The sequence below is a fragment of the Schistocerca gregaria genome, chromosome 1, assembly GCF_023897955.1.
Source record: "Schistocerca gregaria isolate iqSchGreg1 chromosome 1, iqSchGreg1.2, whole genome shotgun sequence".
NCBI classification, from domain to species: Eukaryota; Metazoa; Arthropoda; class Insecta; order Orthoptera; family Acrididae; genus Schistocerca; species Schistocerca gregaria.
In genome coordinates, this window is record NC_064920.1 from 382,566,249 (window position 1) to 382,592,307 (window position 26,059).

A 26,059-nucleotide genomic window follows, 5' to 3' on the forward strand; every position below is an offset into this window, starting at 1 on the left:
CAAGTCATTTGGTATCTCTTACAGAATTTCAGTATCATTGGCAAACCTCACTTTTTTGCTGGTGGTCCCTACATCTGTTAAAGTAGATCCATTTGAGAATGGGCAATGCCAAACTTAGTAGAGCAAATCAAATATTTTAAACACAGTCAGGTAGATTAATGCCCTCCTTTCTCAAAATTTTTATTTCTTCTCCCTGAACTTTAATTCCCTTTCCAAATTTTTCTTTCGTTCCTTTTTTCTTATTGTTCAACATACAGATTGAATAGTGTTAGTAATAGACCACTATCTCGTGTCACTCCCTTTTCAGCCACTGCTTTCCTTTCAATGTCATTTAATTCATAGGACTGCACTCAGGATTCTGTACAAGATAAAATAGTCCTCCATTTGGATCTCTGGGTAGGGACTGCTCACGAGAACGTCATTATCAGGAGAAACAAAACTGGCGTTCTACAGATCAGTGTGTGGAATGTCAGATCCCTTACTCAGGCAGGCAGGTTAGAAAATTTAAAAAGGGAAATTGATAGGTTAATGAAGTTAGATATAGTGGAAATTAGTGAAGTCTGGTGGCAGTAGGAACAAGACTTCTGGTAAGGTGAGTACAGAGTTATAACTACAAAATCAAATATGGATAATGCAGGAGTAGGTTTAATGCATTTTTGTAGCCATGGTAGACACGAAGCCCACGTCTACCACAGTAGCTCTAGTTTACATGCCAACTAGCTCTGCAGGTGATGAAGGATTGAAGAAATGCATGATGTGATCAAAGAAATTACTCAGATAGTTAAGGGAGATGAAAATTTAATAGTCACGGGGGACTGGAATTCAATAGTAGGAAAAGGAAGAGAAGGAAAAGTAGCAGGTGAATATGGACTGGGGGGTAAGAAATGAAAGAGAAAGCCGCCTGGTAGAATTGTGTATGGAGCATACTTAATCATAGCTAACACTTGGTTTAAGAATCATGAAAAAAGGTTGTGTATGTGGAAGAGGCCTGGAGACACTGGAACGTTTCAGATAGATTATATAATGGTAAGACAGAGATTTCGGAACCGTGTTTTAAATTGTAAGACATTTTCAGGGGCAGATGCGGACTCTGACCACAATCTGTTGGTTATGAACTGTCGATTAAAACTGAAGAAACTGCAAAAAGTTAGGAATTTATAAGGAGATGGGACCTAGATAGACTGAAAGAGCCAGAGGTTGTAGAGTGTTTCAGAGTGAGCACTAGGGAATGATTGACAACAGGGGAAAGATGAAGATGGGTAGCTTTGAGAGATGAAGTTGTAAAGACAGCAGAGGATCAAGTAGGTGAAAAGATGAGGTCTAGTAGAAATCCTTCAGTAACAGAAGAGCTATTGAATTTAATTGATGAAAGGAAAAAAAAATATATAAAAATGCTGTAAATGAAGCAGGTGAAAAGGAATGCAAATGTCTTAAAAATGAGACGGACAGGAAGTGAAATATGGCTAAGCAGGGGATAGAGGACAAATGTAAGGATGTAGAAGCATTTATCACTAGGGGTTAAGATAGATACAGTCTGCATAAAAATTAAAGAGGTCTTTGGAGAAAAGAGAACCACCTGTATGAATATCGAGTCCTAAACAAAGAAGGGAAAGCAGAAAGGTGGAGGGAGTGTATAGAGGTCTATACAGGAGCAATGTACTTGAGGGCAATATTATGCAAATGGAAGAGGACATAGATGATGACGAAATGGGAGATATGATACTGCCTGAAGAATTTGACAGAGAACTGAAAGACTAAAGTCGAAACAAGACCCTGGGTGTAGACATATTCTGTTAGATCTACTGATAGCCTTGGGAGAGCCAGCCATGACAAATCTCTTCCATTTGGCGAGCAAGATGTATGAGACAGGCAATAGCCTCAGACTTCAAGAAGAATATAATAATTACAATTCCCCAGAAAGCAGTTGCTGACTAGTGTGAAAATTACCAAACTATCAGTTTAATAAGTCTTAGTTGCAAAATACTAACACAGATTATTTGCAGACGATTGGAAAAACTGATAGAAGTCAATCTCAGTGATGATTAGTTTGGATTCTGTAGAAATGTTGGAATAAGCAAGGCAATACTGACCCTACAACTTTTCTTAGAAGATAGGTTAAGGAAATGCAAACTTACATTTCTAGACCTAGAAAAAGCTTCTGACAATATTGACTGGGATATTCTCTTTCAATTTCTGAAGGAGGCAGCTGTAAAATACAGGGAGCAAAAGGCTACTTACAATTTGTGCAGAAACCAGATGGCAGTTATAAGAGTCAATGGTTGTGAAAGGTTGGTTGGGTTGGGTTGGGTTGGGGGAAGAGACCAAAGTGCGAGGTTACCGGTCTGATCGGATTAGGGAAGGACGGGGTGAGAAGTTGGCCGTGCCCTTTCAAAGGAACCATCCCGGCATTTGCCTTGAGCGATTTAGGGAAATCACGGAAAACCTAAATCAGGATGGCCAGACGCGGGATTGAACCATCGTCCTCCCAAATGCAAGTCCAGTGTGCTAACCACTGGTTATGAAAGGGAAACAGTGGTTGAGAAAGGAGTGAGACAGTGTTGTAGCCTATTCCAGATTTTGTTCAATCTGTAAACTTAGCAAACAGTAAAGGAAAGAAAAGAAAAATTTGGAATAGGAGTTAAAATCCATGGAGAAAAAATAAAAGCTTTGAAGCTTGATGACGACATTGTAAATCTGTGAGAGACAGAAAAAGACCAGGAAGAGCAGTTGAATGGTGTGGACAGTGTCTTGAAAGCAGGATAAGAGATGTTCACCAACGAAAGAAAACGAGGATAATGGAACGTAGTTGAATTAAATCAGGTGATGCTGAGGGAATTAGATTAGAAAATGAGACACAATTAGTGGGGCTAGTAGATCACTTTTGCTATTTGGAGAGCAAAATAACTTATGATGGTCAAACTAGAGAGGACATAAAATGTAGACTGGCTATGGAAAAGGAAGCATGTAGCCATGTGTGGAAGTGAAACATGGATGATAAGTAGTTTAAACAAGAAGAGAATAGAATCTTTTGAAATATAATGCTACAGCAAAATCCTGAAGATTAGATGGGTAGATCACGTAACTAATGAGGAGGTACTGAATAGAATTAGGGAGAAGAGAAATTTGTGACACCTCTTGACTAAAAGAAGGGATCGATTGGTAGGATACGTTCTGAGGCATCAAGGACACGCCAGTTTAGTATTGGAAGAAAGTGTGGTGGGTATAAGTTGTAGAGGGAGGCCAAGAAACGAATATGCTAAGCAGATTCAGAAGGAAGTAAACTGCAGTAATTACTCGGAGATGAAGAGGCGTGCACAGGATAAGGTAGCAAGGAGAGCTGCATCAAATCAGTCTGTGGTCTGGAGACCATAAAAACAACATCCATATTGGAGAAGGCATACTGTTGCTACTATTCTCTGGCCTGTCATTTAGCTGCCACAGCCAGTTTTAAAGGCATTTGAAGTTTCATGTTGAAAAGGAAGAAGGTGAAAATTTAAGATCCTGTCAACAATTAGGATAGCAGAGATGGGGGCACAGGCTCAATTTGGATTAGGGCAATAGCGAGAGGAAGCTACATTTACATTCATAAAGTAATTTGGAAAAAGTGTGGATAACTTTAATCAGGATGGCAGCTTGATATGTGTATCCAAGTCCTAAATGTGAGTCTGTGCTCCAAATTGTTCAGTAATTTTTTTGTGGTTGCTGAATCATGATGTACATTATTGTTTTCTGTCTTTCACCCCTTTTTGTATTCACAAAGTATTGTAAAGAGCTGAAAAATAACATTGACTTCTAGAAGAAAACTCCTGATATTGAATAGGTATTCAACCTTCTTGCCTTTTTATAACTCAGTTTTCACTTAAAAGAAAAAAGACACACATTTACTCACCTATGTTTTAGGTAGCAGAAGAGCCACTTAAATTATAAAAAAATGGCATTAGCAAGTAAGCTTTTACTTCTTTTCTGCCTTTACTAATTGCAATAACACAAGACCTCCATAAGTAACATTGTTGCAGCAGTAAGGACCATCTTTTGTCCTTTTTTTTAAATGACTTTTATGGAGGCCAAACACCTCTTATGTGAGAAGCAGCATGTTTTGTGCAAGTACGCATCATGTAAACCTCTGCTTGATCTATTCATTCATGAGATAAGTGGGCTGTAGATAGAGGCATCTAGGTTGCATTACTCTTCACTTCCTGGTGTTGCATCCATTGACAGCCCCACTAATTACACTTTTGTTGACGTGCGTGTGCTTTTTGTTAGAAATTATCTCTCAGTTGTCATTGTTTTTAAATGTCCATGAGATGTATTTATCACTGCCATTGTTTAATACCATGTGTACATAACAGAAATTTTATTATTATTGTTATTATTACTATTACTACACTGAAGAGCCAGAGAAACTGATACACCTGCCTAATATCACATAGGGCCCCTGTGAGCATGCAGAAGTGCCGCAACACGATGTGGCGTGGACTCGAGTATTGCCTGAAGTAGTGCTGGAGGGAATTGACACCATGAACCCTGCAGGGCTGCCCATAAAGGGTGGAGATCTCTTCTGAACAGAACATTGCAAAGTATCCGAGATATGCTCTATGCTCAGTAATGTTCATGTCTTGGAAGTTTGGTGGCCAGTGGAAGTGTTTAAACTCAGAAGAGTGTTCCTGGAGCCACTGTGTAGCAATTCTGGATGTGTGGAGTGTCTTGTTGATCCTGCTGGAATTGCCAAAGTCCATCAGAATGCAGAAAGGACATGAATGAATGGATGCAGATGATCAGACAGGATGCTTATGTATGCATCACTAGATATATCGAGGATCCCATAGCACTACAACTGCACACAACCGACACCATTACAGAGCCTCCACCAGCTTGAACAGTCCCCTGCTGACATGCAGGGTCCATGGATTCATGAGGTTGTCTCCATACCCATACACGTCCATCCACCTAATACAATTTGAATCGAGACTCGTCCAACCATGCAACTTGTTTCTAGCCATCAACAGTCCAATGTCTGTGTTGACGTGCCCAAGCAAGGTCTAAAGCTTTGTGACATGCAGTCTTCAAGGATACATGAGTGGGCCTTCAGCTCCAAAACCCCGTATTGATGACATTTCGTTGAATGGTTTGCACGCTGACTCTTGTTGATGTTCCGGCATTGAAATCTGCAGCAATTTGTGGAAAGGTTACACGTCAGTCACAATGAACGATTCTCTTCAGTCATTGTTAGTCCAATTCGTGCAGGATCTTTTACCAGCCACAGCGATGTCAAAGGTTTGATGTTGTACCGGATTCCTGATATTCCCGGGTCACTCTTGAAATGGTGATACGGGAAAATCCCCACTTCGTCGCTACCTCGGGGATACTGTATCCTATTGCTCATGTGCCAATTATAATACCACATTCAGACTTGCTTAAATCTTGATGAACTAGCACTTTTAGCAGCAGTAACTGATCTAGCAACTGCGCCAGACACTTGTTTTCTTATATAGGCATTGCTGACTGCAGCGCCATATTCTGCCTGTTTCCATATCTCTGTATTTGAATATGCTTGCCTATACCAGTTTCTTTGGTGCTTCAGTGTATTATTATTATTATTGCTGCTGCTGTTGTTCTTCCTTTCTGAAGAAATATGTTTGATTATAACAAGGAAACTCTTTGGAGGAAGGTTAGGAGAGAAAGGGACATGTCTCAAATGCACTATGGGTAGGCTTCTAGTCTACTGCCTTAGCCAGGTGGACTAGCACTGCTGGTCGAGAGCTGGCACTCTTTTATAGTTCTCAACAGCCTTCTAAAACTGTGAACCTCAGTTTCTTGACTACACATCAACACATGAGAAGTGCATTGTGCTACAGCAGCATTTGTTACATTTAAGTGTAATTATAGAACGATGTCCTTTGTCAGGAGTTTGACTATGTTTCATCATGTCCTGAAATGAGAGACATTCTAACCAAGATCTTTCCCACTCCCCTAAATTCGTGTTCCATTGCCCACCCAACCTACACATCATCCTTGTTAATCCCCATGCCATTCCTGCTCCCATCCTCTTGCCACAGTAAATATATCCCTGCGGAAGAGCAAGGTGCAAGACCTGCCCAATCTATCCACACAGCACTTCCTGTCAAAGGCTTTTCCTACCCCACCATGGGACAGGCCACTTGTGAAAGAAACCACGTCATATATCAACTCTGCTGCAAACAATGCACAGCCTTTTATTTTGGTATGACTACCAACCAAGATGAATGGCCACTCCCCAATCTGTTGCCAAGAATAAAGTTGACCACCCAGTGGCACAACATGCAGTGGAGCATAATATGCTTGATTTCAGTGGCTGCTTCACAATCTGAGCCATCGGGAGTCTTACCGCCACCATCATCTTCTCTGAATTACACAGATGGGAGTTATCCTTGCAACACATCCACCATTCCTATAAATGCCCTGACCTCAGTTTCTGATAACCCAATACCCAAAAGTCTCCACCCAACAATTTTTCCCTCCTCCATTCTATTACACTGTCCCAGTTTACATCCCCACGTCGCTTTCTCGTATTATACTGTCCCAATTCACATCCCCAAGTTGCATTCAGCGTGTGCTGCCCCCAAGTGGCTCAGACACATGTCCAGACCGTGCAACTGCCACCCCTCGTGTTCCTAGCCAGAAAAACAGTTACCAACCTCTGAGCAGCTAGCCACCCACCCTCAGTCCCTCTCCCTGCCTCCCACCTTTCTCTCCTTTATCCATCCCTCATGACACAACCCCACCCCTACCTAGTCCACCTGCCGAAACGCGTCGCTGGCATCTTGCATCCGGCCGGCACAATGTAGTGACATAGGTGTGTGTATCCATACATTGTGTGTGTATATGTGTGTGTATGTCCTAGCGCAAAAGGTATTACTTCAAAAGCAAGCAATTTTTCATTCCTTTTTGTGTGTTCCAGTTGATGACTCAACATACCTGTTTTTCGATGAGTGATCTCCTTTACTCTGAAGTGGATATTTACATTTAAATGTGTGCTACAATCTTGCAAAAGATGAGAAAAGTCAGTGACATATGGGGTCTGTGTTTTTCTTGTCAAAAGAGTAGTCTTTTTACAACCACGTGTTACTGTGCTAGAACTAAGTAGCAATTTCTTTTTGTTACGAATTAGTGTAATTGTACCCCTTCCTTTTTTTATCTTTTCATCTTCTCAATAATCTAAAAGAATAGTATTTGTTGTCATTTGCCGTAATTTGTTAGTATGACCTGCTATCAACTATTACGATGTACTCTGTGTTTCCTTACAGAAATTGGTTTCATTATCTGATGCTGTGACATGTCCCACAGTTGTCACAAATATGGTCAGTGAGAAACTTCATGGCATATTAAAGCTACGTGCCAGACCAGGACTCGAACTCAAAACTGAGCTATCCAAGCAGGACTCACAACTAATCCTCACAGCTTTACTTCTGCCAGTGCCTCATCTCCGACCCTCTAAACTTCACAGAAGCACTCCTGTGAAACTTGCAAGACTAGTGATCCTGGAAGAATAATATTGCAGAGACATGGCTTAGCCATAGCCATAGGCTTGACCATAGCCTAAGAGTTGTTTCGAGAATGAACTTTGACTTTGCAGTGGAGTGTATACTGATAAGAAACTTCCTGGCACATTAATACTGTGTGCCGGATGGAGGTTCAGACTCAGGACCTTTCGCTTTCATGAGCAAGTGGTCTGCTAACTGAGCTACCCAAGCATGACTCATGGCCCATCCTCACAGCTTTACTTCCACCAGTAACTCATCTCCTACCTCCCAGAAGCTTTCCTGTGAGACTTGCAAAACCAGCACTCCTGGAAAAAAGGATGTTGCAGAGACATGGTTGAGCCACAGCCTGGGAAATTGTTTCCAGAATGAATTTTCAGTGTGCACCAGAGTGTGTGGATATGAAACTTCATGGCAGATTTACTGTGAACTGAAGAGAAACCTAATACATGTATAATAAGACTTTGACTATTTTGTTTGTACGAGGGTGGTTTCAAAAGTTCTTTGAATCGCCAGCAGAGGTCAATGCTAGTGCAACGAGTTGTTCACTTGATATTTATTGGACTGTTGCCTGTAAACATGTGCCACATCAGTGCTCTTGGAAGAGAGCTGTGGTGGTGATGTGGATCTGTTGTTGTTCCCATGTAATGATTTGCAAAGATGGAAAAAATCGAGATTTCAGCATTGATTAAGTATTTTGTAATATGAAAGCAAAGGACATTCTTGCCGATTTCCAGAATACACTGGGGGACTCTGCCCATTCATACTCAACTGTTGCCAAGAGGACAAATGAATTTAAATTTGGTCGGCAGAACTTAGATGATGATCCGCCCAGTGGTCGGCCATGATGTGTCACTACTCCAGAAGTCATTGCAAAAGTGCACAAAATGGTCATGGAGGATTGCCGATTGAAAGTGCATGAAATTGCTCACTCTTGCCATATGTCATCTGAAAGGGTATATTACATTTTAAGTGAAGAACTAGAAATGAAAAAATTATCTGCAAGATGGGAGCCACGACTATTGACTTTGGATCAGAAACGCATGAGAATGGACATATTGGAACAATGTTTGGCTCGTTTTAGGAGAAACAAACAAGATTTTTTGTGCTGGTTTGTGACCACAGATGAAACTTGGGTGCGCTACTATACCCCAGATACAAAACAACAGACAAAGCAGTGGAAACATGCTGATTCCCTGCCACCGAAGTAAGCAAAGACAATTCCTTCGGCAGGAAAAGTCATGGCATCAGTGTTCTGCAATGCGAAGGGGATTCTGTGTGTAGATTATCTCCCCACTTGGCAAACAATTACTTGAGAATACTATGCTAACCTCCTGGACAAATTGCAACAATGAATACACAAGAAAAAACCAGGTTTATGAAGGAAAAAAGTCGTCTTTCATCGATGCAATGTGTGCCCGCATACATGTGCCATTGGCAAGGGAAAATTACACAAACTAAGGTATGAGTTGTTACCACACCTGCCTTATTCACCTGTTATGGCTCCGTCAGACTTCCATCTCTTCACAAAACTGAACATTTTCCTTGATGGACGAAGATTCATTTAAGACAAAGAATTGATAGCTGAAGTTGACAAATATTTTGCAGGCTTGGAGGAAACTCATTTTTGAGATGGGATCAAGGCACTGGAACATTTTTGGACCATGTACATTAATCTACAAGGAGACTACATTGAAAAATAAAAAAATGTTTTAGTGATGTAAATACTTTTTTTCTATTCCATTCCAAAAACTTTTCAAACCACCCTCGTACACCACATTCCAATAAATAAAAATTAAACAAAAGAGAAGTAGTTTTTGTAGCTTCCTACATGCTACTGTAACAGGGGCTACATACACTATGTGATCAAAATATCTGGACACCCATAAAAACACAAATTTTTCATATTAGGTGCATTGTGCTGCCAGGTACTCCATATCTGTGTCCTCAGTAGTCATTAGACATCGTGAGGGAGCAGAATGGGGCATTCTGTGGAACTCACAGACTTCGAATGTGGTCAGGTGATTGGGTGTCACTTGTGTCATATGTCTGTAGGTGAGATTTCCACACTAAACATCCATAGGTCCACTATTTCTGATGTTATAGTGAAGTGGAAACATGAAGGGACACATACAGCACAAAAGCATACAGAATCTTGTCTGTTGACTGACAGAGACCGCTGACCGATGAAGAGGGTTGTAATGTGTAATAGGCAGACATCTGTCCAGACTTATCACACAGGAATTCCAAACTGCATCATGATCCACAGCAAGTAGTATGACAGTTAGGTGGGAGGTGAGAAAACTTGGATTTCATGGTCGAGTGGCTGCTCATAAGCCACACATCGTGCCCGTAATTGAAAATGACACCTCGCTTGGTGTAAGAGAGTTAGATGTTGTGAGAAATTACCAATCATGGTACACAATGTGGTGATCCAATGGCAGGGTGTGGGTATGGAACATGCCTGGTAAATATCATCTGCCAGCGTGTGTAGTACCAATAGTAAAATTTGGAAGCAGTGGTGTTATGGTGTAGTCGTGTTTTTCATGGAAGGGCCTTGCACCCCTTGTTGTTTTCATGGTACTATCACAGCACATGCCTACATTAATGCATTTTGGGGATGGTGAATGCATCTTTCAACAAGATCGAGCACCTGTTCACATTGCACGGCCTGTGGCAGAGTGGTTACACAACAATAACATCCCTGTAATGGAGTCCTGACCTAAATCCTATAGAACACCTTGGGGATGTTTTGGAATGCCGACTTCGTGTCAGGCCTCACTGGCCAACATAAATACCTCTATTCAGTGCAGCACTCCATGAAGAATGGGCTACCATTCCCCGAGAAATCTTCCAGCACCTGATTGAACATATACTTGTAAGAGTGGAAGTTTTCATCAAGGCTAAGGGTGGGTTAACACCATACTGAATTCTATCATTACCGATGGAGGGTGCCATGAACTTGTAAGTCATTTTCAGCTATCTAAATTATTTGGCTGTTTGAAATGTATGTTACTAGTGTTGTTTGAAGAACAAAACCAATAGTGTTAATATGAGAAACAAGAACCAGGTGGGACTAAATGTATTAATCTGCAATTTAATTAATTAGTAATTATATAGCTTAAAATAGAAGTAAATTAAAATTTTCTTACTTCCCTTAAAATTTGTTAAAATGGGACTACCTTATTCTTCCTTCTAACCTTCGCTTGTGCTTAGTTCCTTTATAGACATGTCAATTGAATATTAGGTAGTCAAACTCAAGATAAAGAACTATTATTCTGAACAGCTTGTTATTCTTACAGGTAGTGTGAAGGTATGGGACATTCGACAAAAGGGGAAACCAGTGGCTGTCATGGAACCGGAAGAAGGTGAAGTTAGAAGAGACTGTTGGGCAGTAGCATTTGGTAGGTTAAGCACATTTAAAGGATATCAGGCAAATCACATTATTTTAAATATTAAATCCAAATTCAGTTCAATTAAGTACATTTCCCAAACAGAGGTGTCTCTTGTGATTCTTTAATCTGTTATTAATTGTTACACATATAGTTACCAAATCATCTCTACTAATTCTGCTGTAGAGTGATAACTAAGAGTACAATATTTTAATGTCCATTTTATATAATTTGGAATTATTATTCAATATTGTTCATCTAGTGGATGACAATTATGACATTTTCCTGCTTTAATATATATCTTAACTTCTTTAATCTGTAAATGTAAATTGGAAGTATGACACAGCCGTAAAATTATGCAATGAAACAAATAAATACCTGATGATAGTCATACATTCTACATGAAAATGGGTGAATGGAAAGTCCCCAGTCTGGCTGAGAATCAAACTCAGGGGGCCCATGAACGGCTGATGCAGATTCCCATGAATCAAGAGGGATTCCCAAAGACAGCTATTATGATCCCTTTTGGGCTTTATGAATTCCTTTACATGCCATATGTACTCAAAAATACAGTGCAGACATGGCAGAGGTTCATAGACAATTTTCTTTTCAAGTTTTCCTTTTGCTATACTTCTTTAGATGATTTTTTTGTCTTCTCTACTTCTCAGCACAAATATGAAGAACATCTCAAACTACTTTTTGATGCCTCAAACAAGCTCAGAGTGACACAGTGATGAGAAATATCAACAGCAACAATAAGAAGTTAAGCTCTTTGGCCATTCAGTTAGCACTGAAGGCTTACAGCCTACAATGCAATGGGATGAACTCATTAGTCAACTACAGCAGTCATGAAACTTTCAAGAATTATACCAATTTCTCGACCTGTTGAATTTTTGTTGTAGACAGCTATCTCACACAGCAGCCATCCAAGCACTGCTGATGAATTTGTTGGAAGGCAAGCACATAACAATCAAAGAAGACATTGACTGGGCCCAAGAAATGGAACTGGAATTTTAACAAATTAAAGACTGCATTTTTCATGCAATGACATTGCCACACCCACTATCCACCACACTCATTTCAGTCAGTTCTGATGCAAGTGATTCCACAATTTGATCAGTTCTTCAACAGTCAATATCTGGAATACAACCACTACTACACTTCTTTTCCAGGAAGTTGACTGACTCCCAGTGCAAGTGATCAATGTATAACAGTCAGTAGTTGGTTGTGTATGAAGCAGTACATCGGTTTGAAAATGATGTGGAGAGGAAGCCTGTGACATCTGCACAGATCCACTGACAGATTCCATTTGCAATCTTTGAAACTGATGTTTGACATCTCCATGGCACAGACAGTCATGTCAGACCATCTGTCTTTGATGCCACTCTCAGTGGATACTGATTATGACAAACTAGCAGAATAACTACAGTACACACAATTATGCAAACTTCTATGCAACACCACAGTGAGTTTGTGCATAGAATGCTGCATCATTCTTGGCTTTTCAGCACAAGTATTGTGTGATTTTTCCCATGATCATCATTGACTACTCATATCCCTCAGTATGAGGAAAGTCATTTGATAAACAATAGGGGCTATCCCATTCAAGGATCCATGCAACAAGGAGACATGTCACAGATGCGTTCTTGTGGCCAAATGTCAAAAGAGACTGTAAAATTGGACCCAAGCATTTTCTGCGTGCCAATGCTCTAAGATAGGATGGCATGCACGGCCACAATACAGCCTTTATTCAATTCTTAAGGGCTGCTTTCAGCATATCCACCTATATCCCGTTAGGCCCATCCCTGAATTAGGTAGTTTCTCTTACATCCATTCAGCATTTGACAAGGTAACTCACTGGGTTGAAGCTACACCAATATCTAACATCTCGGTGGAAACCACAGAGAAAAGCATTTGTCCATTTATGGATTTCCTGTTTTGGCTGCCCTGTTTCCATGACTAATCAAAGCAGACAATTTGAACTGGCACTTTTACCAAACTGTTACTTCTGAACCACAGTATACCATCCTCAAAGTAATGGTCTCATGGACTGCTGGCACCACACACTCAAACAGCCCTTATGTGCCACAGAGGAGAATGGACAGAGGCACTACCTGATGAAGTGGGGCAAAAACACATTTGAGATCTTACTTCAGGGGGAAGACAATGAGTGTTACCATCAGTAGACTCAAGCTTGCGTGGATCCTACAGGATAACTCTGACTTGACCAATAGTGACACCGATCACACAGATGAGAGCATTCACATCATTACAGATGACGATGTATTTGTAGTAGTGCATACATTCAACAGTTTAGGCCCAAAGATATCTTGGTTAAATTCATTGATGACATTCTCATTGTGAAAGGCAGCACAGAGAGTGGTGGCTGATGAAGGGACACTTTAAAAAATAAATTAATTAGTTAATTCATATCACTTAATTGCTCTCGGCTTGTGAGAAATATTCTCTCACAACTACAGATTTCTGCAGGATGTCGACCCATATACTATCACTTCTCAGCTTTTTGCGGATGGAACCATCACTTTCACAGCTGCTAAGAAACAGCCACAGTTTCAACATTTGTAAGTGGAGCAGGATGCGTCAGCAGCCATGACATTGTCACCTCTACCACTTAACCCCCTTCCTCTTTCCAGCTCTGAGCATCAGTCTTGTTATGTGTGGCTGCACCATCTCCCCACTCACCTCAAACATTATCATCTTCATTTATCAGCAGCTATCACATTTTGCTTTACTTAGCTGATGTGCTGAGAAATGGTCCGGCCCCCAGGGCGGGTCTCCGTGGTGACGCAGCAGTGGTACATTAACTAATATAGCAAAACTCTGCTACAGGACTGTCTTTGAGACTGTTCGATCTGAGCTTTCATTGTATTCACACAAGTGTTTCCAGTGTATTATTACTGGGCAAAAAGTGTATATTTCACATTTTCTATCACAATCATTCAACCATGAACATCCTCACCTGGATCTTTACACAAGGTTCTTTATTAAAAGATTTTTCACTTTTTTTGAAAAATTACATTCATATCTCTTAATTGCCCTTGACTAGTGAGAAAACACTATGGAGTAATGTAGCAACAGCTCACATAGGTCCTGTTGTTCCACTCAAAACTTTGCCCTTTTTTTACTTTAGAGATGAAAATTTCCTTGTATAGGGACAAATCTATTTCCTACTAGTTACCTTGATTCTGTTCGATTTCAGGTATTTTATATTTTCAAATATTCACATTCCCTCATTTTTTAAACTTAATGGAGTTTCTTCCTCTAAGAAGGGAATGATTACATCTTTCTGATCATCATACACAGAGTGAGTCATGAGGCTTTCCCCCAGTTGATAGCGGTTATTCCTTATGTTATTTGGAATCAAAAATGTAAAAACAGTAATGTGATCAGATCTATAGTTAAGAAGCTACAACAGACTTCCGGAACATGCCACAATGCATGGAGTGCTACACTTGTGTTCACAGGACACACGGTCAGTCTTAGGTAGACAACTAGTACGCTTGCGTAACAACCACGTTGTTGATTCTGCAGTCACCGTTTTCTGTTATTGTCTCCTGTGTACAGTACACTTTGCAATGCTGTACAAATTTTCATTTTAGGACTATTGTACATTTTGGGCTTATATGGTGGTAACGTGAAAGCTGCTGTTGCCGAATATCATCACCGGTATCCTAATCGTAGGATTCTGAGTGCCAAAACATTTAGTGGAACATATCGAACATTGCTAGAAACTGGTACTCTTCCCAGTATTTGTATTCACTCCAAAAGACATCATGACATTCAGAAGAGGAAAACTTTCTTAATTCAGTAGAGCACAGTCCCCGTTCAAGAACAAGATGCCTGGCTACCTGACTGAATGTTTCACAATCTAAGGTAGGTATGTAGGATTCTTCATTAGAATGAATGGTATACTTTTCATGTCAAGGAAGTTCACCACATGATTGTGTCAACCATTTTCACTTTTGTAACTAGTTAAATGGAAATCGGCAGCTCTATCGCTTCGTAATGTTCAGTGATGAAGCAGCATTTGCAATAGATGGCTTCAACAGCATGCATAACATGCATGTCTCAGCAGACGAAAATCCCAATGCCACGATAGTATGTCAATTTCAACGCAGATTCAATCTTGATGTCTGGTGTGGTGTTTTTTGTGGCTAGTTACTGGGGTGGTTTATTCTCCTGGGAAATTTAAATTGTCTGATGTACAGTAAATTTTTATGAGAAGACTAACTGCAGCTTCTTGAAGATGTTCCTCTGGAAACAAGATGCCACATGTACATCCAACAGGATAGGGCACCTGCCCACTTCCACCATGTGGTCAGCTTATCTTAATCAGCAGTTCCCACATTCGCGGGTGCCCTATTAAGTGGCAGATTTGACACCCCTAGATTACTGCATCTGGGGGTGAATGAAAGGCATTGTGTATGAAGTTAAGGTGGGAATATGAGAAGAATTAATACAATGCATTTTCGATGCCACAAAGTTAATAAGGCATAAGCACGTGAAATTACGCAATGCTACTCTCGTAGTTACTCCAGTGAAAATCTTTGCCTTCAAATTCAGGGAGGAAATTTTGAACACTTGCTTTAAATCCACTCTGAATGCAGGAAACTGCTACAAAATTGTTTAAAGTAATTATTATGTGCATTTTTGGTAGTGAAATCCTACAACAAAAGTTTTTTCTGCTGTTTTCCTGAGTTTTTCAGTTTCTGTAGCGTCTTAATTATGGATCTGATTCCATTACTTTATTTACATTTTTTGTTCCTCCAGAAACCGTGGAAGAACCTCATGACTCATCTTGCAGTATTAACGGCTTTAGACAGAAGTTCAGCACTGTTGCACATTGGCTCAACCACTACTGCCGTACATTGGCTCAACTATTCTGTTCCCAAGAGTGTTTTGGGTACAACTGAAAAAGATTATTCAAAAGATAGCTCATAAGAGAAATTTGAGGAGAACTTCTTCCCTAATAGGTTAACCCTTTTATCTAGCAATCCCTGGATACTGGAAGCAAGCTGAAGTCCCATTTCTGTCGTTTTTGATCAGTTATACTTTCTGATACTATGTCACTTCACTACCCAAATCAACTACCATATTTATTATTTCACCATACAGAATGACTTCAATTATGCCTTTTACACTGGGCTGCCCTCTCTGGCACTACTTATTGTAATATGGCATCTCTAACTTCTTGTTGCTCCTCCTAAATCACCTGTCCTAATATCTCTGTCTCAACTCTGATATACCCAGCCCCTGGGAACAGCCTCTTCCATAGGACCTGCAGCATTTTCCATATATTTCATCATCATCATCATTTAATACTGATTATGCCTTTCAGTGTCCAGTCTGGAGCAAAGCCCCCCTTATAAAATTCCTCCATGATCCCCTATTCAGTGCTAACATTTGTGCCTCTTCTGATGTTGAACCTACTACTTCAAAATCATTCTTAACCGAATCCAGGTACCTTCTCCTTGGTCTGCCCCGAGTCCTCCTACCCTCTACTACTGAACCCATGAGTCTCTTGGGTAATCTTGCTTCACCCATGTGTGTAACATGACCCTACCATCTAGGCCTGTTCACCCTGACTGCTACACCTATAGAGTTCATTCCCAGTTTTTCTTTGATTTCCTCATTGTGGACACCCTCCTGCTATTGTTCCCATCTACTAGTACCTGCAATCATCCTAGCTACTTTCATATCCGTAACCTCAACCTTGTTGATACGGTAACCTGAATTCACCCAGCTTTCGCTCCCATACAACAAAATTGGTCGAAAGATTGAGCGGTGCACAGATAACTTAGTCTTGGTACTGACTTCCTTCTTGCAGAAGAGAGTAGATCGTAGCTGAGCGCTCACTGCATTAGCTTTGCTACACCTTGCTTCCAGTTCTTTCACTATGTTGCCATCCTGTGAGAATATGCATCCTAAGTACTTGAAACTGTCCACATGTTCTAACACTGTTCCTCCTATTTGGCACTCAATCTGTTTATCTTTCTTTCCCACTGATATTACTTTCGTTTTGGAGATGCTAATCTTCGTACCATAATCCTTACATTTCTGATCTAGCTCTGAAATATTACTTTGCAAACTTTCAATCGAGTCTGCCATCACAACTAAGTCATCCACATATGCAAAACTGCTTATTTTGTGTTCACATATCTTAATCTCACCCAGCCAGTCTGTTGTTTTCAACATATGCTCCATAAATAATATGAACAACAGTGGAGACAGGTTTCAGCCTTGGCTTACCCCTGAAACTACTCTGAACCATGAACTCAATTTACCATCAACTCTAACTGCTGCCTGACTATCCATGTAAAGACCTTTAATTGCTTGCAAAAGTTTGCCTCCTATTCCATAATCTCCTAGAACAGACAATAGGTTCCTCCTTGGAATCCAGTCATATGCCTTTTCTAGATCTATAAAGCATAGATACAATTCCCTGTTCCACTCATAACACTTCGCCATTATTTGCCGTAAGCTAAAGGTCTGGTCCTGACAACCTCTAAGAGGCCTAAACCCACACTGATTTTCATCCAATTGGTCCTCAACTAATACTTGCACTTTCCTTTCAACAATACCTGAGAAGATTTTACCCACAACGCTGATTAAAGAGATACCTCTGTAGTTGTTACAATCTTTTCTGTTTCCATGTTTAAAGATTGGTGTGATTACTGCTTTTGTCCAGTCCGATGAAACCTGACCCGACTCCCAGGCCAATTCAATTATCCTGTGTAGCCATTTAAGACCTGACATTCCACTGTATTTGATGAGTTCCGACTTAATTTCATCCACCCCAGCTGCTTTATTGCACTGCAATCTACTGACCATTTTCTCCACTTCCTCAAATGTGATCCTATTTCCATCATCATTCCTATCCCATTCTACCTCGAAATCTGAAACATTACTGATCGTATTTTCACCTACATTGAGCAACTCTTCAAAGTATTCCCTCCATCTGCCCAAGGCATCCACAGGATTCACCAGCAGTTTTCCTGACCTGTCCAAAATACTTGTCATTTCCTTCTTACTTCCCTTTCGAAGACTCCAGAATGGCTTTCCAGCAGCTTGACCCATAGTCTCCAACCTGTTTCCAAAGTCTTCCCAAGATTTCTTCTTGGATACTGCAATTATCTGTTTGGCTTTGTTTCTTTCTTCAACATAACTTTCTCTGTCTACCTGAGTTCAAGTATGTAGCCATTTTTGATACACCTTCTTTTTCCTTTTACAGGCTGCCTTAACTGTGTCATTCCACCAAGCTGTTTTGCTTCATCCTACTTTTACACACTACTGTTCCAAGACATTCTTTAGCCACTTCTAGTACTGTGTCCCTGTACCTTGTCCATTCCTTTTCCAATGACTGTAATTGACTACATTCAACTACCTGGTACCTTTCTGAGATCGCTGTTATGTACTTGTGCCTGATTTCCTTATCCTGAAGTTTCTCCACTCTTATCCTCCTACATATGGACCTGACCTCCTGCACTTTTGGCCTCACAATCCCAATTTCACTGCAGATTAAATAATGATCAGTGTCATCAAAGAATCCCCTGAATACACGTGTGGCCCTCACAGCCTTCCTGAATTCCTGATCTGTTATTATATAGTCAATGACAGATCTGGTTCCCCTGCCTTCCCCTGTATACCGGTGAATGTTCTTATGTTTAAAAAAGGAGTTTGTGATTACTAAGCCCATACTGGCACAGAAATCCAAGAGTTGTTTCTCGTTCCTGTTGGACTCCATATACTCTCCAAATTTACCCCTAACCTTTTCATACCCTTCTGTTCGATTTCCAATCCTGGTGTTAAAATTATCTTGATCTGTCCCTTTACAATGTGAATATACTGACACAATCCTAATTTTCTTGCTAGACACTGTCAAATATATCCACATCAGTCGTTCGTTTACATTCCTTAATGCAACTACGCTGGATTCCATTTCTTTCCTGATGTAAAGCCCTACACCCCATTGTGCTATTACTGCTTTGACTCCTGACAGGTAGGCCTTGTATTCTCCCACTTCCTCTTCTTTCTCACCCTTACCCGAATGTCACTAACAGCTAAAACGTCCAGCCCCATCTTACTTGCAGCCTCTGCCAGCTCTACCTTCTTCCCAGAGTAGCCCCATTGATATTAATAGCTCCCCATCTCATTACCGTTTGTTTGCCAAGTCGTATCTTAGGAGTCCCTGGTTTCTCAGTTAGAGGTGGGACTCCGTCACCTCCAAAGGTCTGAGGCATTTTGCTCTGATTGTTGCCAGCATCATATTTAAAGTACCAGGGAAGCAGGTTGCTAGCCTTACTTGCCCCGAGTCCCATTGGGTTTTACCCCTAACGGTTGAGGGACTAACCGGTGGATTTGGTAATCTTTGCCATATGAGCACAAAGGTGACCACGACTCAGAATATGTCCGAGATGCCCAGCGTTATTCCAAAGTAACTGGTATCCCGACTGTCGGGACCACTTACTTGGCCACTCATACATTGCCCGTGGCTCATGAACTAGGACATGACTACAGGAACTCACACCATGGACCACTTCCATATATGTTATCTCAAAATTTCTTTTTGTGTGTCCTTCCCCTTCGTTTGCTCTGTTTCCAATTGTTTTTCTTGCTTTATTGTGTTATCTCCTGTATGATCCCTCAGTATCCCTTACCTTCACATTACAGAACTAGCTATTTTTGTTTACCCTCCGTCCATGATGGGGCTTAGTCTCTCTTTTTGCACTCTGACCATTCTTTCTTCATTTCTGTTCTACATAAGCATGATTAAGAATATCCAGTTGTTCCAAGTAACTTAAAACTGGACTGACTCTTGACCATTCCTACCCAGCAGTTTTCTCATGTACGTAGTTCGACGTGCAACTGATTAATGATCTTAGTAGATGGATCTCACTTATTGGTCATCTAAGAGCTTTACCTTTGTCAGGTGCCATTCAACATAGTTTGAGAATCCTTTCCATTTGGGGTTGTGTGGTATGCATCCAGTAATTCTACGTTTGGTTTTTGCTGTTCTGCCACAGACTAATATTTCTCTTGTTGCTTCTCAAAATCATTCTACTTCTAAAAAGGCTATAGGATGTATTTCCACTTCAGGCTTAAAATATGGGAACTTAATAGGTAAATTAATTCCATTTTCTAGATGAAATTCCGCCCATCAGTCATCACATTTCATATCATCTTTCTGTGGTGTGAGAGCATGGCACTTTGTTTAACTTCTCCTATGTCTTCAGATTCACCAAATTTCTCCTTTAAACCAGCAGTGTGGGTCCAAAAATCTCTGTCATCACTATCTTTACTAACAGTCCTTTCAGTTCATTTAATGTCTGTTTGGTTAGCTGTAGCCACCTCTGGCATGTGTCTAGTAATTTCCTGTAACACATTCTCAGTATGTTCTATTCTGTGTACAAAATTGAAAGGTACTAAATGTGCTATTCCCATTTTCCTAGCCAGATGTTTTTGGGCTGTTGGTTTCAATTCAGTATAAAAGTTACTGTTACAGTTCAACTGTTCCTTTAGAGTTTAAAATTACTGTTTTCTCTTAACTCAGTTGCTACATCCAAGAAACCCTCTTCCTGTAATTTTCTTTGGGTATTTGCGTCAGATGACACTTCCTGCACAATTTATGTGACATCGTTTCACAGTACTTCTAATAAAGTGTTGCAAAACTCCTCATTCAAACACCTGTTATTTTTAATCAGCTCTTCTTGTGATGTTTGTTTTGAATTGTTTGCTGGGTCAATAATAGTAATACCATTATATCATATTAATATATGGTTTTAAGTCTGTTTTCTCTACACTCAACTCTGTAATATGATTTTCCAGTTGCTTTTCATGTTTTGTCATGTTAACATCTAATTCAGGAAAGTCTGTCTGTTAGTTAAAAACATTGAAGACGGCTTACAAATTCTGTAATTTTTTATTTTTGCTGTCCTTCCCCTTTGTTTGTTCTTTTTAACTTTTTAACATTGACCTAGAAAAACTATATGAAAAAAACAATAATTAATGTTAAAAAAAAACAGTATCCATGTGGCATTGTAAATCTTGTTCTATCAACATCTGTGACCGACACAGTAGGCACAACAGTAGGCAGTCCATGATATGCAGTGGGCAAACCCTAATTGGCTGCTGCACTCGCTCACCTCACATGAAATAAAAGGAAACATCAGCCAGAACCAAATCCTTGTGAAAGAAAACATGTAAATAAATTGAATAATAGCTCATTGAAACAAAGCACAGCCAAATTAAATATTACTTTTGATTGCGCCAGCAGGAGGAGTATGAATTCTGTTGTTATACGCTCTCATCAAGCATCAATTTTAGGCTGATGAGTGGTTTCTCCATGGCTGTGATGCAGCAAGACTTCAATCTGCACACACAGGGTGGAGGGATGACCATGTGATTATGTGTGCTCTCTCTGGTGAGGAGCAGGACACTGTTGATTAGCTCTAGCTTGCAGTTGAGCATAAAATAATTTTGTAAAGCTGTGCTGGGCTGGTAGAAGTTGGTAAATGCTGTAGCCTCTCGTATCTGACATATTCATCAACCTGTCTTGGGTGTGAATTGCTAACTGTAGCATGAGCAGTGACACTGAATATTGTGTGAAAGACTAGAGACAGTGTCAGCATTGGCATTTGAGGATTTTGATTCTGAATGGGTCTCATAATTATATTGACCTAGTATTGTAATAATTGTCCATCCTGTCCCACAAATGCACACAGAGGCGGGAAAGATCTAATAACGGCTTATGATTGATTACAAAAAGAAATTTATGTGACACCAGAAAATGTGGCCCTACAAATCATATATCCTGCCTATTGCTTGTCTGTAAAGTGGATAGAATTGTCATACATATGTAATTCAATGCAAGGTTCGATCGGAATGTGTATGGTCCAGGATTGTGCTGATGTCATTCTCAACCACTTTCATAGAGTGGACTAAACTTTTACCTGTTGCGAATGTAGCTAAACAAAGTGTGGGTATGAGTTTCTACTTCACTGATGGAAACACACTGTCATGTGCTGGTAGGGCAGCCAGATTTAAAAAAAAAAAAAGGTGTGTTCCTTAAGCATTTTAATGACCATGCTTTCCAGCTCACATTGGTACATTAAGTTACATATGAACTAAAATGGGGACATTGGTGAAATTAATACTTATTCTTTGAAGTTCACATCAACAAAGCCACATTTTTCAATAAACAAGTAAAATAAAAACAAAATATTACATAAATACTAAACACATAGTTACTGTGATTTAATAAACTAGAAGAGCGACACATTACCTTTTGATGTTTTGTTATACTGCACAAGAGTAAATCCTGATATATTTCATATTCTACTTTTCTTCAGTTATACTTTGTTGACTGCAATTTTGTATCACCCTTTACAAATTTATAAAACTCTTAACAAGATTGACTATCATAATTTACCACTGTTTGGAGTTCTGCGTTGATTAAGTTTATAGAGCACCTGTTTCTTGTGTCACTCCACTTGCTTTTCGTAAGTGAAAAGACTATCTCCACAAAGGCATTGAAGCCTGGAACACTAAACAAAATACAAGAGTAAGTCAATTATTATCCACAATTTAGTTATATTTTTGTTTATTTTGGTAGTACTGTCATTTTACATTGATGACACAGGCTTTGTTTATTTGTTGTTATATCTTTGCAATTTTCAAGCTGCTAGGTTAGTTTCATTATCACTGCTGTGCTGTTAATCATGGCTGCTCTGCTGTCTATTTGCACCAAAGAAGAGCAACATTCAGTAATCTGTTTTTTGTAGTCATAAGGCATATCACGGACTGAAATTCGTCGATGACTTTCAATACAGTACAGAAACAGTGTTTTGCCACAATGGAGCGTCTATGAAAGGATTGAAAAATTCCGAAATGATCACACAAGTGTTATGCACGATGAAGGATCCAGAGGACCGTCTACTGCCACAAATGAAGAAACCATTGAGCGTTCACGTGAAATGATTCTCATAGACAGACGATTAACTATTGACGAAGTGGCACATCATCTGCAAATTAGTCGCAGTTCTGCCTACGAAATCATCAACAGCAGACTTGGGTTTCATAAAGTTTGTGAAAGATGGGTCCCAAAACAACTTACACAATTGCATAAACAAAAGTGCTTGGACATCTGGAAAAACCATTTGGATTGTTATGGTAATGAAGGAGACAACTTCTTAGACAGGATCATTACTGGTGACAAAACAAGGATCCATCATTATGACCCAGAGAGTAAACGGCAGAGTATGGGATGGAAACATCCCAATTCGCTGTGCAAGAAAAGGTTCAAGACCCTACCGTCCACAGGAAAACTTATGCTTATGGTTTTTTGGGATGCACAAGGTCCAGTAATGGAACATTATGGGGAAAGGGGCACAACAATAAACAGTGTACATAACAGTGAGATGCTTACTGCCAGGCTAAAACCTGCAATTCAAAGCAAACGCCAAGAATTGCTGTCAAAAGATGTTGTGTTGTTGCACGACAATGCCCATCTGCATACTGCTGCCCACACTGCTGAATCGCTCTAGAAACTCAAATGTGAAGTACTGGATCATCCTCCATATAATCCCAATCTTGCCCCTTCTGACTATCACTTGTTTGGTCCACTCAGACAGGCATTAAGGGGCCATTGATGCGCCTCAGACGAAGCAGTGAAAGAAGCGGTGCATTCCTGGCTCACTGCTCAACTGAGAACCTTCTTTTATGATGGCATCAGGAAGCTTGTATAATAATGGACCAAGTACATTGAAACGGGAGTAGACTCTGCCAAAAAATGATTTTCTTATAAGTTTCCTATTTGATTAAAATAAAATTTTATAACTATTTTGTGAAAGCAAATTTCCTGTAATAGAGCAAAGGCTTCTAAAAATGCATACTTACACTGTGAGATCAAAAGTATCCGGACACCCCCAAAAAACATATGTTTTTCATATTAGGTGCATTGTGCTGCCAGATACTGTCAGGTACTCCATATCAGTGACCTCAGTAGTCATTAGACATCATGAGAGAGAGCAGAATGTGGTGCTCTGTGGAACTCATGGACTTGAAACATGATCAGGTGATTGTGTGTCACTTGTGTCATATTTCTGTATATGAGATTTCCACATTCCTGAACATCCATAGGTCCACATTGTGTGGAGTGTCCTATCATGGTACACAATGTGGTGATCCAGTGGCAGCATGTGGGTACGGTGAATGACTGGTGAATGTCATCTGCCAGGGTTTGTAGTGCCAACAGTAAAATTCGGAGGTGGTGGTGTTATGATGTGGTTGTGTTTTCCATGGAGGGGGCTTGAACCTCTTGTTGTTTTGCATGGCTCTATCACAGACAGCCCATCCAGCAGTTCCTTTGCCTTACTGCCATACAAGTTATCCTCCTTTCTCTGTTGGATTTTTATGATGAGAAGTTTCATTTGTTTGTATGTTTCTAAAATACTTAAATCACATTTTTCCATTGTTTTAGTCACTATTTCAACTGGTTTCCAACATTCCTACTAAAATATAAGTAAATTTCAGCCCAAACTACTTTCTTAGGGTCATCATTAATGAAAACTTTTGATAATAACTTAGAAAATCACCAATACTCTGGAAATAGCTTTTAACTAAGTTATGGGTCTCCAACCTCTGTAACACTAAATCAGTTACAGCTACCGAAGTTTCATCAGCATTCTTGACAAAATCCCTGTGGAGGACCAAATTAGCATATACATACTAGGAACAGTTTTTTGTTGTTTCTGTTCAATGCATCCGTTGCCAGAGTAAAGAATTTTGCTTTTTTCCTGGTTTAAAGTGTTGTGACAGTGCCACGACATTTAACAGTGCTGCCACGACAGTACGCGCAAAAGGCAATAGAGGCGCTCCGCAAATCGGCTGAGCGCGGGAGCGCCACCTAGCTACGAACGGCGCCGGCCGCATGTCACGGCACGGCAGTCGAATACGAGAGACTGCGTTGTTATCATGTGATCAGCTATTGTTTCTAAGAGAGAGTGTTGAATATCCACGCAATTATTGGTGATTAAAGGTTATAACACTTTTTGGCGACGAGGTCGGATATTTTCACTGCGTTGTGGATTTGCGTGTTCGTGACGGGGCAGACATGGAACAGCTTATGCAAGCGCTCATTGAACAACAAACACAGCTGACGGCTACTATTCAGGCTCAACAAACACAGCTGACGGCTGTGATTCAGGCGTTGTCAACGTCGCTTACTCATCATCTGTCTTCCTCTTCTCCGCCTCCATTCCCTCCTTATGACGAGGCCGCTGAAGACTGGGAGGATTATGAGAAGTGTTTGCGGCAATACTTCTTGGCTTTTGGCATTGTCGACGCTCCTATGTGTAAGTCGTTATTTCTATCTTGGATTTCCCCTCGGATCTATCAGCTGCTATCTCAGTTAGCCCCTCTGCGGGAACCTGCCTCCCTGTCCTTCCAAGAAATGTGTGACTTATTGTCTGACTATTATCGAAAAAACACCCACGTCGTTGCCGCCTGCTTGGCGTTCTACCGGTGTCGTAAACAGCCCCATCAATCTTACCGGGCTTGGGCGGCGGAACTACACGGTCTGAGTAGGAAATGTCAGTTTGTCACGGACACTCATCATGAGTCTTATGCTGATTCAATGGTTAGGGATGCTATTCTACGGCTTGCTCCTGATAAAGCAGTTCGGCAACGTGCCCTACAACTGCCAAACCCATCATTGTCGGAAGTTCTAAGCATCGCTCAATCCTTTGAAGTGTGTCACGCTGCTGGCGCGCAAATAGACGCGTGGTGTGATGTAGGCGCTGTACAGTCAACTCTCGACACGGACAATTTGCCTGTTTCACAGGAGAACGACGATGTGGCGGCGGTTCACTCGCATCAACAATGTCGCGTTGGGCCGTAACGCTCGCAGTGAAACCAGCAACCACATAAGACGGTTCGTTCCGCACTTCCTTCTTGCCCCCGTTGTTTCGTACAGCACGACAGGGCAGCATGTCCATAACGTTGGGCCACGTGTAATTCATGTAGGAAAAAAGGCCACATTGCTTCTGTGTGTCAGTCCCCTAAAGTTCCTGTCGACGAGGACGAGGCGTCGGACATGGATGTTCACTGTGTGCTTTCTCAAACAAATAAGTT

General features: G+C 40.5%; 1 protein-coding gene across 2 annotated transcripts in view; it reads left to right on the forward strand.

Moving 5' to 3' along the window:
- Window positions 1-26,059, forward strand: part of LOC126348365 (dynein axonemal assembly factor 10) — a 176,892-nt gene that overhangs the window by 79,130 nt on the left and 71,703 nt on the right. For both annotated transcript variants that reach the window (XM_050002348.1, XM_050002349.1), the window contains one exon: window positions 10,820-10,921. In XM_050002348.1, coding sequence (XP_049858305.1) covers window positions 10,820-10,921 — 102 coding nt within the window. The remainder of the gene's footprint in view (window positions 1-10,819; window positions 10,922-26,059) is intronic.